This window comes from Homalodisca vitripennis, chromosome 3, assembly GCF_021130785.1.
Source record: "Homalodisca vitripennis isolate AUS2020 chromosome 3, UT_GWSS_2.1, whole genome shotgun sequence".
Classification (NCBI taxonomy): domain Eukaryota; kingdom Metazoa; phylum Arthropoda; class Insecta; order Hemiptera; family Cicadellidae; genus Homalodisca; species Homalodisca vitripennis.
In genome coordinates, this window is record NC_060209.1 from 207353146 (window position 1) to 207371031 (window position 17886).

General features: G+C 32.4%; 1 protein-coding gene across 1 annotated transcript in view; it reads right to left on the reverse strand.

The window, feature by feature from the left end:
- Positions 1-17886, reverse strand: part of LOC124358579 — an 89765-nt gene that overhangs the window by 12218 nt on the left and 59661 nt on the right. The window contains exons 3-4 of the mRNA XM_046810883.1: positions 12386-12473; positions 7465-7550 (exon numbers count right to left, since the gene is read on the reverse strand). Of these exons, the coding sequence (XP_046666839.1) occupies positions 7465-7550; positions 12386-12473 (174 nt within the window). The remainder of the gene's footprint in view (positions 1-7464; positions 7551-12385; positions 12474-17886) is intronic.

Sequence of the window (17886 nt, forward strand, 5' to 3'; positions counted from 1 at the left end):
TGGATAAAAAAATAGTCTCGTGTATTTACATTGAACATTAACGTCGAAATAACTTAAATCTTTCACTTGACTATCAATATTAATGTAAAAAAGGTATCATCATGTTACAAAAGTAACTATCACGACAAATATTCACACAGAAATTTAACTTAAAATTTATTGTAAATCAATATATCTGGGCTGGTTATTTTACACTAAACACATTTTGTTTCTTAACTGTAATCAGTATTTTCGTTAAAAAATACACGCCCTACAAGAAAAATAATAAACTTTCTTTTTCTAATTTAACAAGCCTGAATGGTTATGTAGTTAATCTTTTAATATAATGTTATACATGACATTAAATGCGTAATCGTTTGAAGAATATCAACACTAATTTTGAAATTAGTTTTTGAAAACCCCATTCTAAACCAGAGGAGATTAAAAACAATTTTCAATTTTAAGTATTGAGTTACAAAGCTACAGAATTTAAAAAGTATCAATTATAACCTATAAAATAAAATATTATTAGCTGAACCCAAGTATGTAAGGAATATGCATGTTAACATTTTAGTACTGTAAACTAGTTACGTTTTACAGATTAGGACTTAGTGGATGTGCGGGCCAACTTACTCTAATATTTTAATGTCAGAGTAGCCACATTCGTTTACTAGAGCTGGATAGACACAGTCTCAGATTTGATATTTGATAAAGTGTGTACCAGCTGAAAGATTTGTGGGGAGAGATTCTTGCGAGCCCTAGGCATCGATGTTGTTGACATTAGCAATAAGGGACTGTCTCCCACGAGCTCTACAACCTGCTCGTCTTATTGTATTTCTCAAAAATTGCCTTTTAATAAAATTATTAATTAATTTCTACATATTAAAATTGAAATGGTTTTTATATTTTTTAAATGGAAATCCGGTCATGATCGCTTTACTCATAAATTAATGTGAAACTCAAGAGATCCGTAAATCCTACAAAGTCTTACAATTATTTCTTATTAGTTTATTTTCACTTTTTATTTCCAGTATTAAATTTATATGTATGGATAGACAGGAGAATCCTTTGTCAAATTACTTAAACAATTGTCTATTAATAAACTTCAAAATAATAATTGACATCCAATAAATAATCCTTTCATAGGTTAAATATTTATCAACAAATGCTTATACGGCCATTAGTCTTGTAAAAGCTTTCTCAAAACAAGTTTTATTCTTTTAAATAAAACACATTAAATTCAAGTTAACTTCTTGACTCAAAATTGTTAGAACTCAAAATTAAACTTTCTTGTAAAAAATAAAATAAAATTAAAATTTTAAATTTAATTCAAAATAAAATTTACTTTTCTCTAATAAAGCTAATTAAAATTGTACTAAAACATCGCTGAAGGATTCTTCGTACTACTATTGGTACACATTCAAAGTAAAAACTGTAATAAAGCTATGTTTCACAAAAAAAAAATGTTTACTACCAAACTCGATATCTATGTGTATTAAATTTATTATAACTGTTGTAAATTATATATCGATGTCAAGTAACCTTTAAAATTAGCTACTGCCTGTGTACAGCAACAAGTTAAACAAGAGTTCTAGGTTACAATACCATGATTGTGTTAATTTCTTTTCTGTCAAGTATGGTTCAGCGTACCTGACTTCTGTATGGGTCTTAATTTTGACCTAAAACTTTCATTTTTATCAATGTTTTGAGAAAGTTTGGTTTTCTGTTTAGATATTTTTTTAACTTTTCCTACTTACAAGTTTTTGGACTATCAGCACGTCGAGGTGACGAAGTGGCGGGGTCTTCATACCCCAAGACATGTGCCAAGCAAGAGCATCCATGAAGCACACGCACAGCCGGAAGCTCATCAGAGAAAGAAAACAAGGAATGAAGGGAGACAGGGGTCACGAAATGAGCAATCTGCACTTCCCCAAAAACCTTCTTATAAAACAAGCTGCAGAGGACATAAGTGTGGGAATATTTCACTCTGATTTACCCGAATTCTTACTCTCATCTGAACAGATGGAAGATATTCAGAACTTCATCCGTTGAAGAACAGGAGGGTCGTAACTCTCCAAGCGTCTGCGGAATCAACAGGAGACAAGGAGTCCTGATGAAAATAATAACACAGCAGAATCTATGAAAGGAAAGCAAGATTCCCTTAAGCCTTGGAAGGACCAGTCTGAGGATTGCACCAGAGGGAGAAATTCCTCGTGCAAGAATCGTGACCGACTATTTTCAAAATGGCATAAATGAATCCACCGATAAGACAATGAAGTTCTTAAAAGCACAAAATAAAGAGCTATCAGTTGGTGAATGGAATATCCTGCGTATAAGTGACGAGGGAAAGCCACTGTGTACCCGGCAGTCGACTGCGCTACAGTAAGCAAACTTGAAAAAGAGGATCAATGGATCAGCTGCAAGTTTGGGAAAACACCAGGGGAACACTGAGGAACCAAAAAAGGTGGGGAAGACTTCAGAAAAGAACACCGCTGAGGATAGGTAGTGGAAGAGACCGAAAATGTATCAAAGCAGTCTGAACATACCTTGCCTTAGAGGTCTCTTCTCGAAGCCAGTACGGCGGTTCAAAAAGAAAAACCTACTTGCTACCTTTTCCTTAAGAAGAGAAACCTCTCTGAAGGACCATCAGTTTCGGCTGGGGGAAGTAAAGGGGGCACGGTCCCCAAACACTCCAAGAGGATGGGCGGAGATGGACCACCAGGGGGAGGTGGTAAAAATGCCTAAGTTTGTGCCTCATTCAGATAAACCTTTACCATGCCAAGGGCCACCAATCGACATTCTTAAGTAGGAGATTTTCATCACAACATGCCTGGATAATAGCCCTATATCCAGGAAAAAAATAAAAAAAAAAATAAAAAAAATCTTAGATAATACTCAGGTTGGTAATTTTAATATATGATTCGTACTCAATTGGAAAAATCCAAAAATCTTGTGTTCTAATTTCAAAAGATATAACAACTTTTTCCCACCCCCCCCCCCCCCCACCCCCCCCCCCCCCCACCCCCCCCCCCCCCCACCCCCCCCCCCCCCCACCCCCCCCCCCCCCCACCCCCCCCCCCCCCCAAACGCTTCACTGCTACTCATGCCTCGGTAATAAACCTGTGGGTTATTATTCATTGAACTGTTGGTGATATCATTCAAGAATTGTGCAGGAACTGCCTGATACTCAGTGGTCTAAGCACTCAGCAGCAGCATAGTAGGCATCAACATTCAATTCATTAAATGATTACGAAGTTAACATCAACATTAACGGCAACATACATATATGATGAAACAGTAGTTTAACCAAATGTATGTGGTTGGAACGCTTCACTCTGGCTACTCCATGCCTCGGTAATAAACTGTGTTATTATTCATGAACTGTTGGTGATACATCATGAATTGTGCAGGAACTGCCTGATACTCAGTGGTCTAAGCACTCAGCAACAGTAGGCATCAACATTCATTCATTAATGATTACGAAGTTAACATCACATTAACGACAACTACATATATGATGAAACACAGTAATTTTAAACCAAAAGTAGTGGTTGGAACGCTTCACTGTTACTCATGCCTCGGTAATAAACCTGTGTTATTATTCATGAACTGTTGGTGATACATCATGAATTGTGCAGGAACTGCCTGATGTTCAGTGGTCGAAGTACTCAGCAACAGTAGGCATCAACATTCATTCATTAATGATTACGATGTTAACATCACATTAACGACAACTACATATATGATGAAACAGTAATTTAAACCAAAAGTAGTGGTTGAGAACGCTTTACTGGTTCACTCATACATCAGTAATAAACCTGTGTTATTATTCATGAAATGTTGGTGATACATCATGAATTGTGCATGAACTACCAGATACTCAGTGGTCTAAGCACTCAGCACCAGTAGGCATCAATATTCATTCATTAATGATTACGATCTTAACATCACATTAACGACAACTACATATATGATGAAACAGTAATTTAACCAAAAGTAGTGGTTGGAACGCTTCACTGCTACTCATGCCTCGGTAATAAACCTGTGTTATTATTCATGAACTGTTGGTGATACATCATGAATTGTGCCAGGAACTACCTGATGTTCAGTGGTCTAAGCACTCAGCAACAGTAGGCATCAACATTCATTCATTAATGATTACGATGTTAACATCACAGTAACGACAAACTACATATATGATGAAACAGCAGTTTTAACCAAACGAAGTGGTTGGAACGCTTCAACCGCTTCGCTTCTACTCATGCCTCGGTAATAAACCTGTGTTATTATTCATGAACTGTTGGTGATACATCATGAATTGTGCAGGAACTACCTGATGTTCAGCGGTCTAAACACTCAGCAACAGTAGGCATCAACATTCATTCATTAATGATTACGATGTTAAACATCACATTAACGACAACTACATATATGATGAAACAGTAGTTTAACCAAAACGTAGTGGTTGGAACGCTTCAACGCTTACTGTTACTCATGCCTCGGTAATAAACCTGTGTTATTATTCATGAACTGTTGGTGATACATCATGAATTGTGCAGGAACTGCCTGATACTCCGTGGTCTAAAACACTCAGCAACAGTAGGCATCAACATTCATTCATTAATGATTACGATGTTAACATCACAGTAACGACAACTACATATATGATGAAACAGTAGTTTAACCAAAAGTAGTGGTTGGAACGCTTCACTGCTACTCATGCCTCGGTAATAAACCTGTGTTATTATTCATGAACTGTTGGTGATACATCATGAATTGTGCAGGAACTACCTGATACTCAGTGGTCTAAGCACTCAGCAACAGTAGGCATCAACATTCATTCATTAATGATTACGAAGTTAACATCACATTAACGACAACTACATATATGATGAAACAGTAGTTTAACCAAACGTAGTGGTTGGAACGCTTCACTGCTACTCATGCCTCGGTAATAAACCTGTGTTATTATTCATGAACTGTTGGTGATACATCATGAATTGTGCAGGAACTGCCTGATACTCAGTGGTCTAAACACTCAGCAACAGTAGGCATCAACATTCATTCATTAATGATTACGATGTTAACATCACAGTAACGACAACTACATATATGATGAAACAGTAGTTTAACCAAACGTAGTGGTTGGAACGCTTCACTGCTACTGTGGCTCATGCCTCGGTAATAAACCTGTGTTATTATTCATGAACTGTTGGTGATACATCATGAATTGTGCAGGAACTGCCTGATACTCCGTGGTCTAAACACTCAGCAACAGTAGGCATCAACATTCATTCATTAATGATTACGATGTTAACATCACATTAACGACAACTACATATATGATGAAACAGTAATTTAACCAAAAGTAGTGGTTGGAACGCTTTTTCACTGCTACTCATACATCAGTAATAAACCTGTGTTATTATTCATGAACTGTTGGTGATACATCATGAATTGTGCAGGAACTACCTGATACTCAGTGGTCTAAGCACTCAGCAACAGTAGGCATCAACATTCATTCATTAATGATTACGATGTTAACATCACATTAACGACAACTACATATATGATGAAACAGTAGTTTAACCAAACGTAGTGGTTGGAACGCTTCAACGCTTACTGCTACTCATGCCTCGGTAATAAACCTGTGTTATTATTCATGAACTGTTGGTGATACATCATGAATTGTGCAGGAACTACCTGATGTTCAGTGGTCTAAGCACTCAGCAACAGTAGGCATCAACATTCATTCATTAATGATTACGATGTTAACATCACGTTAACGAAAACTACATGTATAACACATTTCTTCCTTCTTTAAAAGTAATGTTTAGAGAACACAATCTAGAACACAGTGTCACTATGGCTGTGTTAATTTAAACTAACTGAGATATTGATTACAATTACGATACGGGTATGAATCAGCACACAAGGAACCGGAAACATGTATTTACACAAATGACTAAAACCAAACAAAGTTTTACAATTAAAATTAAGCAACTAATTAGACTGTGCCTCGCAATAATCATGTCTATGCAAAACTTTGATTTTTCACATTTTACTTCTTTTCTATATCTAAATAATGGAACCCCATCAATTTCAATTCTTAACTATTATTTCAACACCCTCCTCATAACTTAGCGCTAATTTAATACCTACAATTTTATATAAAATGTTTATATAAATATTTAAAATACTTTTTTAGCACTTACACATGATATATGGAATTTAATATCAATACTACAATTAAAAAGTTAAATACGGTTTTTTAACCTTGTTTGTTTTACAAACCAAGGGCTTTTTGATGTATACAACGCATTAATCTTGTAATTTAAGAATGTATAAGGACAAAAGCTTGTAATTTAAGAATGTATAAGGACAAAAGCTTGTAATTTAAGAATGTATAAGGACAAAAGCTTGTAATTTAAGAATGTATAAGGACAAAAGCAAGTCCGGTTTCCCAAAAGATTTCTTGCACTGATAAATTTTTTAAACTTGGAGTGTTAACACAAATAATTATAATAATAAACTAACAATAAATAAATATATGTTAAAATATAGACATTCACATTATTTTGGTATTTTAATAACACAAACATAATGGGTGAGAATAATAGTATTTTTAAACTCGTGTTGGTTGTGCTCTGGCAGAGTGGCTTTAGAGGTACTTTGTCCCAGATTAATTCATAATTGTAAATATTACACAATTGCGTAAACTAACGTAAAAAGGACAAGTAAGACGCGAACTAACGAAGACCTAACGATTGATACGTAGTACACTTGACATACCCGAAAATAGTTTAGATTTACAATAGTTTATAAAATAGAAAACAATCTAAACTAATACTAGGAATAACAAAAGTATCGAAACCAAAAAATCAAATGATTCGCAGGACAAAAGTGACGAAGGAAAGGGTACTCTAAAGTCGGTCCACTCGCTAATCTTAGCACTTTCTAGTCATTTTCAATAACGACGATTTTTTACTAAAAACGAGAATGACTAAACCGAGATTAACAAATTGGCTCGTTGCCGTAAATACGTCGTGGTGGTGGGTTTCTGTGAAGCTACACCTACGTCAAAAAACTGACGGAATAATATCAAAACTAACGTAAAATAACGATAAACTCCTGATTCCAACAGTTTTGGGGCAACTTCACATATATTTAAGTCATCGCGTACCGCAAAACATTTCGTAATATGGGAATAAACGTTAATTATTAAATCTTATTATAATATGTGAAAAATTATTATAATACTTAAATCACAATTTAACCATTTGCAAACTGACCTTAGTAACCAAGAAGAAAGATACCTCGTTGGAGACAAGGACGTACGATCTAACGAATACACAATACACCAATTATGCAACAACACAATAAGCTCAACATTTTTCTCCAGAGGACTTGAAAAAGACTACACAATATTCCAATACTAATACTATCAATATACTACTGATACACTACAAAGATGTATTTACTGACCTTGTATATTCCAAAGAACAGAAATATACTTAGGATGATCATGAACAGCTGTGTGCCAATTATTGCGAAGTACGCAATCTGTACTCCTGGAAACATACCACATTGTCCGATCAGAGTGGTGCAACAATAAAGATATACTTATGTACACACTGAATTATACAAAAACTTTAATAAAACCTTCCAGAACCATTTAGAATTTAGAATTTTCACTAAGTTACAGAGTACGGATAATCCAAATCCAACATTTAAATTGGAGAAAAAAATATGAACCTCAACAAAACTCTAAAGTACAACAAATTGACTGCTGCGTTTGTAAATACTGACTTGTTGGACAAGATTTAAAAATCATTACAAGCTTAATAAAATTTTTATTTTATTAAGCTTGTAATGATCTAAATAAAATAAAACTTCAATAAATCTGAGCAAAACCATTCAGAATTTATAATGTTCATTAAGTTACAGAGTAAGGATTAATATATTTAAATTGGAGAAAAAAAATTATTCTCAGGAAAACTCTAAAGTACAGCAAATTAACTTCTGCGTTTGTAAATAGTAAATTGTTGGGCAGGGTTTAAAGTTCATTACGAACTTAAAAAAAAAAAATACCTGGTATGTCTAATCTAGTAGAAACTAACCATAATACACTAAAAAAACTACACTAATTAGCGGAAGTGAAAAAGGAGAAAAAATATTAAATACATAAGAACTACATCAATTAATAACTTCATTATAATTGTAAAGTCTTGAACACAAAAACGTGTAGTCAACCACCATTCTGTAAATACTTAAAGAGAATTTCCTTGCCAAGTACTTTCACAGCCAGTAAATTACACTTATATTACAATTTCTCGATAAAATGCGAATCACAAAGGAGCTATTGTAGTGAACCTCGCCTTTTCGTCGACTTTTACATTGACTGATGTTTCATTAAAATACTGCGTTCCCCGTAATTATTCTTAACAATAAATTATAAGCCTTACAATGATGTTGTACTGGGACCGAGACTTTGATAATGATTAACGGGATTGCTCAGAATTAATAGGCATTTCATTCTTCTTCCCGAGATTATTTGATACTTGGCTATTCTCCTTCTTTATAACTCTGTAATACGCTGATAACGTGGTTTTTCCTATATTCAATTAAAAGAAATGTAATTAAAAGATAATATTCTGAAGTATGATTGTAGATTGTAATATGATATATAAAAAATGCATTATTACAAAAAGAAATCTCATCTATCGAATGTGAATATTAAATTTAGGAGAACTCCAAGCATGATAGAATAACTGAATATTGAAAATTAATTACTTAATCTTAAAGATCTGAGATGAACTTTTACTGATTATGACGTAAAATAGCTTTTAGGTGAATTAACAACAATTAATTTGTGTTATAAGACCTTAAAGAGCATGTTTCAGGTATATTTTAAAACCGCTCCTTGGTCCAGGTTATTATTCTATTTTTATTTTATTATTTGATACTTTGCTTATCTACCCCCTTTGTAACTCTGTAATACTCTAATAACGTGGTATGTTTTTCCGATATTTAATTCAAAGAAGTGAAATTAAAAGATAATATTTTGAAGTATGATAGTAGAATTGTAACGTGACATATAAAAAATGCATTATTAAAAAGAAATATCATCTATCGAATGTGAATATTAAATTTAGGAGAACTCACAAGCATGATAGCATAAACTGAGCAAATTGAAAATGATTACTTAACTTTCATAAAGATCTGAGATGACATTTTCTACTGATTATAACGTACAGTATCTTTTAAGGTGAATTAACAACAATTTAATTTGTGTTATAAGACCTTAAACAGCATGTTTATGGTATATGTTTAAAACCGTTCCTTGGCCCATAAGGTTATTATTTTATTATTTGATTTTACTTATTTGATTACTTTGCTTATTCCCCTTTGTAAGCTCTGTAATACGCTATTAACGTGGGTTTCTCCGATATTTCAATTCAAAGAAGTGGAATTTAAAAGATAATATTCTGATAATACGATATTAGATTGTAACGTGACATATAAAAATGCATTATTATAAAAGGAAGTTTCATCTATCGAATGTGAATTCATTAAATTGGAGGAGAGTTTGATGAAACTGAACATTGAAAAATGACTTTGAAGCTCTGAGATGAAATTTATTACAATATTAATTAATCTGAGATTCATTTTACTGATTATTAACGTATTATGGATACTAGCTTTAGGTGAATTAACAACAATTAAATTGTTGTGTTATAAAGACTTAAAATGAGCATGTTTAATGGTATGTTAAAACCGTTCCTTGGTCCAGGTTATTATTTTATTTTTATTTTATTATTTGATACTTTGCTTTTCTCCCCCTTTGTAACTCTGTAATACTCTATTAACGTGTTTTTTTTCCGATATTTAATTCAAAGAAGTGTAATTAAAAGATAATATTCTGAATTATGATAGTAGATTGTAACGTGACATATAAAAATGCATTATTATAAAAGGAAATCTCATCTATCGAATGTGAATATTAAATTGAGGAGAACTCCAAGCATGATAGAATAACTGAACATTGAAAATTAATTACTTAATCTTAAAGATCCTAGATTAAATTTTACTCATTATGACGTACAATAGCTTTTAGGGGAACTAACAAAAATTTAATTGGTGTTATATTAAAGAACATTTTCATTGTATATTTTTAAAACCGTTCCTTGGTCTAGGTTACTATTTTATTTTTATTGGTATTATTTTGATACTTTGCTTTTCTCCTTCTTTATAACTCTTTAATACGCTGATAACGTGGTTTTTCCGATATTTAATTAAAGAAGTGTAATTAAAAGATAATATTCTGAAGTATGATTGTAGATTGCAATATGACATATCAAAAATGCATTATTAAAAAAAGAAATCTCATCTATCGAATGTGAATATTAAATTGAGGAGAACTCCAAGCATTATTTTACTCCAAAATTATTACTTCATCTTAAAAATCTGAGATGAAATTTTACTGATTATGACGTAAAATAGCTTTTAGGTGAATTAACAACATTTAATTTGTGTTATAAGACCTTAAAGAGCATTTTCAGGGTATATTTTAAAACCGTTCCTTGGTCCAGGTTATTATTTTTATTTTATTGTTTGATACTTTGCTTTTCTCCTCCTTTGTAACTCTGTAATACACTAATAACGTGATATGTTTCCGATATTTAATTCAAAGAAGTGTAATTAACAGATAATATTCTGAAGTATGAGATTAGATTGTAATATGACATATCAAAGTACATTATTATAAAAGGAAATCTCATGTATCGAATGTGAATTTATTAAATGGAGGGGAGCTCCAAGCATGATATAATAACCGATTATTTAATTTTAACGATCTGAGATGAAATTTGACTGATTATGAGTAGCTTTTAGGTGAATTAACAACATTTAATTTGTGTTATAAGACCTTAAACAGCATTTTAATGGTATATTTTTAAACCGTTCCTTGTTCTGGGTTATAGTGGTGGAGCCGACTCAGATCATCTGCCAAAAATAGTCGGATCATTTAGCAAGCCGTGTTAATTTGGTCTAATTGAGCTATTAGCTGTGTAAGAGCTATTTCGGTAATTTACTATTATTTTAAATCTGAATGAGCTGATCTTTTTGTCTTTACTGAAAAATAAATTAAACAAAACCCTCCGGAACCATTAGAGAAGTTTATTGCAATTATACGAATAGTTACATCACACCTCCATGAAGTACAGATTGTATTGTTTACAATAAACCAAGGTAAGTTATATTTACACAAAGAGTTGTGAACAGTACAAACTACATTGGCGATAGCACATCATTGACTTAAAGTGAAATGTATTTTCGATACTAAAAATTAAAAATCAACTGAACGGGATCACTCCAAAGAGCCGTTCTTCACATCACTCCTGGGTTGACTGTTATATCTGTTTGTATTACTCTTCTGTTATTGTTGTGTACATTACGTCGGCTTACACCAAAATATTTAAAATGGTGTTAAAACGGGAAGTATAAATCCAATCTTTATAATATAGAGAAGCAACAAAATTAAACATCCGTAACTAAACCCACTGGTTTGTTGGGAATTGTCAAGGGAAAATACATAATGACAGGTAAAAATACAGCGAGATTTACAAAACCCTCTATTTTTTATAAATTTTAGAAGTACAGTTTGAAAATATATAAAGTTTTGTTTTCAATACTTACTATAGGTTTAATTATTTTTGAAATGTTGAAACATCAATGTGATATTAGTCATATATTTTAATTAGAATTAAACTAATCTAACCCTAACTCTCGTTAAAAATAAATGGTTCCAATCCAACTAAATATAGTTTTAGAAATACTTTTCCCCCAAAAACAGGAAGTAGGTTGATTTAACTACGTGTCTTGATCTTATATCACGTTATCCGTTCACTGCTTTGAAAATTTCTATTTCTATTTTTTGAACTGAATAGTTAAGTAAGCAATTGAAGAATATAAACAATAAACTGTCTTTAAATTCAAAAATCACTTAAATTTTTTTGCTTCGTCTGCTCTGCTTCTAAATATAGTATAGTTGTTATTCTTAGCTTACAGTAAACGTGCAACTTGTAGGAGTAAACATGACTTTCTTTGCAGAAGTAGGTGGGAAAATCAATACACTGGCCATAGTAAAAAATAAAAACCACAGTTAAAAATACTAATGGAAGTAAACAATATAAACCACAGTTAATAATACTAACCGTAGTAAACCATACTAAACCACAGTTAATAATACTGCCCATAGTAAACAATACAAACACATTTAACAATACAAACCACATTTAACATTACTGACCGAATTTAACAATACAAACCACAGTTACTAATACTGACCGTAATAAGCCATACTAAACTACATTTCATAGTACTAACCATAATAAATAATACTAACCATAGTAGACGTCTTGAAGGTCTGAAAACTTCTTGAAGTTACTGCTAATCCTCCAGCTATAGATCAGGACCACCAGTATGGATATATTCTGCGGAACATATGTGAATTTGTAAGACAGTTTTGAATACGACAATAAAGTGAATAACACTAAAACTTAATTAGATATACAGTATATGTGGTGGGTTAATTTTTCATACTGAAAGCGTTGGTAGCCAGATAATTCACAACTGATTGAGGCTGTGGTTGGATTTATCAAGACACTGCAAAGATCTTATGTATTTTAAGGTGTTATGTCTTATTAAAAAAAAAAAACAATGGCCTTTACATAATCGTAAACTATTTGACCGATCATTATGAAAATTTGAATGCATATGTATTTTTCCACGGAGAAGGTTTATATGATATTCCCATTTATGTAACTAGCCACTACGCGGCGCTACCAGAAATACAAGTTTTCAAAGCGCCTGCACATTATAAACTGCAATTACGAGACAGTTACGTATATTAAATAGCCAAACAGAGTTTGAAGGCGCTAAGTTATGATGTATATTTGTCTTTAAAATAAATTTCTGGTTGAACTTAAAGCGTGAGTGTTTACCAATTTAGAATAAGTTCGTGTACGTGTACAATAGCTATAAATGTACACCTTTGACACATTTTCTTGATCGTGGCAACAAGGCAAACTCTACATCGGCGTTGGAAATATAATTCACTTGAACCAGTGCTCACGCACTGGCAAAGCTTACGAAAAGCATGAGAAGTCGCGGGAAACATCTAGTTAATTATAAAACCAATTTCTTTAGCTAGCAATTCTGTGTATATGGAATAGGGAGATTTTAGTGGAGGGGGGGGAGGTGAGTGACGACATGTATTTTGTTATTGAGGATACAAAATGTGCTCATTTCAGAAATGGAGGACGCTTTCTTGTTACATTACTTCCGGCTAGGAAGCGCTCTAGGACTGAGCATTATTGTCCGCTACAGCCTACCGAGATTTGTCGACAAGTACTTGATTTTTAAAGTTTATCAAAACTTAATTGTATTTAGGATAACCAAGAAGTTATTTTTAAGTATTTTTATTACTAAGCTAGTTACAGTTATCTCAAAAATCGAAAAAGTAATGGTCAAATATTCAGGATATAATCACTAAACAACTATTATTATGGATAAATTACGGAATTTGAGACTTCTGATTTAATTGGTGTGACTTGCAAACTCTTTCAGCACATACTCGTATGTACATTTGCACTGGGCTGCTATAAAAAATTGTTCTAGCGGCATAATTTACTTTTATTTCTGCTATGATAACGTAAGTTCTCTACACTTGGTATTGCCGCCATGGTGGAACGTATCGGATACTGCAAACAATGAAATGAACGAAGGCTGCCATACATTGACTGAGGATTCTAAACAAGTTTTTAATTTGGTGTGGTAGCTTGTAATACCTGAGCTATAAGTATTCTCACAACTCTTATTATTAAAATCTTAACATATCTTAATAAATAAGTAGGTGTTTGTATTAAATAAAACTGGCTGGCGAGTTTATAACCCGCCAGAAGTTAATACTATTGCCACATCAAGTTTGGTTTGAATCAGTCAACGTGTTCAATGTTCTAGGTTATAAAAGGCATAAAACAACGTTTCGAGGAATATACCCTCTTCGTCTCTCGAAAGGATAACAAGATTTCGGACATTTACAATCGCTGTAGTTTATAAAAGGTATACACAACGTTTCGAGGGTTGGGATTTATCCTCTTCGTCAGGTGGGAGAGATATTAATATATATGAGAACAAAAATAGATTCAAATCCTCGAAACGTAGTGTTAGACCTTTTACAACATATAACGATGGTAAATGTCCGAAATTCTGTTAGCCTTTCAAACCTTCCATCGGCAATAACAAACCTTAAACAAAGAAGTGTTCAATGTGTTACGGTAGTCGATGTAAGATGTACGATGAGATCAAGCTGCCGGTATTTCCTAAAAGTGCCGGATCGCATAGATCGGATTTTCGAATGTTTATTTTTCTCTTACTAAATTCTGAAATATAGCATTGTCTCGTTTTATACACAATTGATCAAACAAAAATAGATTAACCATCTGCATTTGATTTGTTACAACTGGTGAAAGCAATTTGCCAAATATGTTACAACTTTTATACGAGTGCATAGTTTCATCATTTTGCACGCGCGCGCGCGCATACACACACACACACACACACACACACACACACACACACACACACACACACACAATATGTATATGTATTCATGTATTATTGTATAGTTGTTAAAATGTATCTGTTATAATATTATGTAGATGACCAATTCATAAGAACATAAACCCAAAGCCACTTTAAGTTCCTTGAGTTTATGCGGTTAATATTTTGATAATAAATACTTAACTGGGAGACCGCCCAATTGGATAACTGACTACAGCGCTGGAAGTGGGTTGAAATTGGCGAAGGATGAAAGAGACTGGAATGTATGAAAATTATGTAAGTTTGAATGTGGTAGTTGTGTGGTATGAGAGTTAAAAAGTTAGAAATAATTATGACGTTTGCCATACAATGTGAAGAAATTGTTGCGAGCAATAAAAGATTTGATTTTGATTTGACTTAATGGTTGTCCGTTGGGTTTGCCTAGTTTCTTGAATTTTGAACATTCTTAGGTTTACCATTGATGTATTTCATTATTAAATTAGTCCCGATATTAGGTTGTATGGCATTTACGTGTTGTGGGAATTCATAACCTGACATTACCGAGAGTGGTATTAAACAGGCATATATATTTATGGCCACCACTGTCATACGGTTAACCATAAGGTAATCATTACGACCACCTGAACAATCCCAATAAAATGAGATACGGCACAATACTGGTCACTATTTAAAAAACTAAATAGTCTTAAACTCTCTCTTTAATGATTCCACACATTAAAAACCTCCAAACAACTGGAAAAAAGACTAATTAAAACCAATTGTACGTACATTTTGAAAAAAGTTAATTCTAATATACCTAAAAAAGACAATAAAATAAAAATGTTATCAATATTTAGTTTACACGCTATAGATTTACTAAGGGAGAACTCAATAATATAGGCATGTAGAATTGTCAAGGACGAACTTTACAGATCATCAATATTATTAGTTTGACCTGAATCTATGAATACAAGGACAGTAGTGGTAATTTGCAACATTTATCTTAACAAACAAAAATCAGCTGTCCAATAGACACCTTGCAGATTGTCACACTTTGAAACGTCATTTCTGAAAAGAAAGTTTTAATTTAATATTACAATAGACAACAACAAAGTCTGCTGGGTATAAAAAAAAAACAATGCAAAAATTTAATATTCTGACTTTCAAAAAAGCAACCCCAGAATATCATATCAACGGCGGAGACAGCAAAGAAAATTAAGTGAAAGAGCAAATTCGAATTGTGCTGAATTTCTCATCATTGTATAACAAAGAAATGGGTTTGAGTTACATTTCCTTGTTCTCCTAAAAGGGCATTAAAGTTACATTTCTCGTTTGATTTAAATACTTAACAAAATCATTATTCAATCAGATTTTTTAATAACATTATCACTCTTGTTACCTTGCCACCTTTGTACAAAGTTTTAGGTTTCACATCTAAAAAACTCACTCGCCAACTGTGGAAAAGGACAGTATTATATCAGCGTTTATATATGTATTATATATGTACGTTTAAACATTATCCCAAGGGTTTATATATTTAATTAATTTGTTGCTGAATAGTTGCAATAAAAATTTCTTGATATATTTAAACCAATAATAAAGTAATCGTGCATTTAATAATTATGTACTCGACAAATTAAATTCAGTTATTATAATACTAACAAATAGAATTAAAGAGCAAGGCGTAACATTTTTCTTGGCTTCATTTCCTTTCAACAACACCACACAGACACACTGACAAAGGAAAGTGAGAGACTCGAAGACGCAGTCAGAATTTGAAGTGATTCCTGAGAACTCCTTGACAAAGGATAAAACTACAAAAGGAACTTTTGGAACTCGATTCTCAATCTGAAGCGGGAAATTTGGAAAGCCCAAGACGTTCATCTCTCTCCCTTTATTTGCTTACTAAACGGGAAATACATGAACTTAAATAATTAACATTTGTGTATGCAAGTTATGTACGTTGTGAGTAATTTTAATTGCTTTAAAATATAATATTTGAGTGAGATTAAATTCCCCGAGTGTATAAAATTAACCTAGGTTATTCAATGGTGGGTTATCACCTATTACATGCTATTAGTAAATCAATTTCAAAATTAAGGTTCTTAAAAAAATTTAAATTTTGCTAGTAGAAACATTTTTAGGAAAAAGAAGATAACTCTATTGCTTTGAAATATTTTGTTATTTATAAAAATTCTATTCGCTTAGATTAAAACAAATAACAAAATTTGCTTCTGTCTCCTTTTATAAGGTGTAAACCAATAATATTTACAGTATTATTAACATACATGTTTCTTTAATAACATTTTCTTTATTAAGGTGATTTTCAAAAATAAAACCCAAAAGGTTAATTTTAATTAAATGTTTTAAGTGCATTTATAGGACTCTGAACTGTGTTTGAATAAATTAAATTTTAATTTTAATCAGACTTTGAAGGGATAGCTGTGGTTTACATAGACTCATTAGAATCAAATGGGAACAAAATCCAATCATTGTAATGTATAGAAGGCGTAGAAATCCATTTACAAGGTACTTTGTTTTGTTTTGACAAACTTTCCAATGTTATGCTTCAATTTATTTATTTTTTCATTGTATATTATATTTTAAATACTCAGAAGACGTGTTTCCTCTCAGGAAAAATAACAGTAATAAATTAAATTTTGGCCAATATGTTTGGCTTTTCTTAGCTATATAATACATTTTTGAAGTATTTTTTTATTTTACTGAATTTTTGACGCATTATCTTGTGTCACAGTGATCACAGTGTATCCAGCATCTACAGTAAAACATGCTAATCGTGTAACTTACAATACTTTCCATGCATTTATAGATTCGGTTGACTGACAAGTTAAACAATAACACTGGGTTGTTAACACAGGGTTATTGTACAGCTAGGAGGCAGATCTTTAAGGTGCTTTCCACACAATTGTGCTGTACGACAAAACCAATATGGACGTTTATCTAATATTGATGATGTACAATAGTCCGTGAGTGTTTTTGGAACCAAACAGTCCATATCCACTTATTTACACCAATCCGGGCATTCGAAAAATCCTGGTGTCATGACAAAGAATAAACAAAAACCTTGTATGGTCATATAAAGTCTGAGTTAAAAGTATGGATACACTGGGTTTAGTTTTTGATGAATAATGATAAAGGGATGGAATTTGAAACACCTTTCTAGGAAATTGAAGTGAATTGTTTAGTCACTGTTACGACTTTGCCCATTTCCCCAAAATGGGATTTGGTGGGGGCAGTTCAAAATCTTTAAATATAAAGACTCATTAAGTGTTGAATGTAATG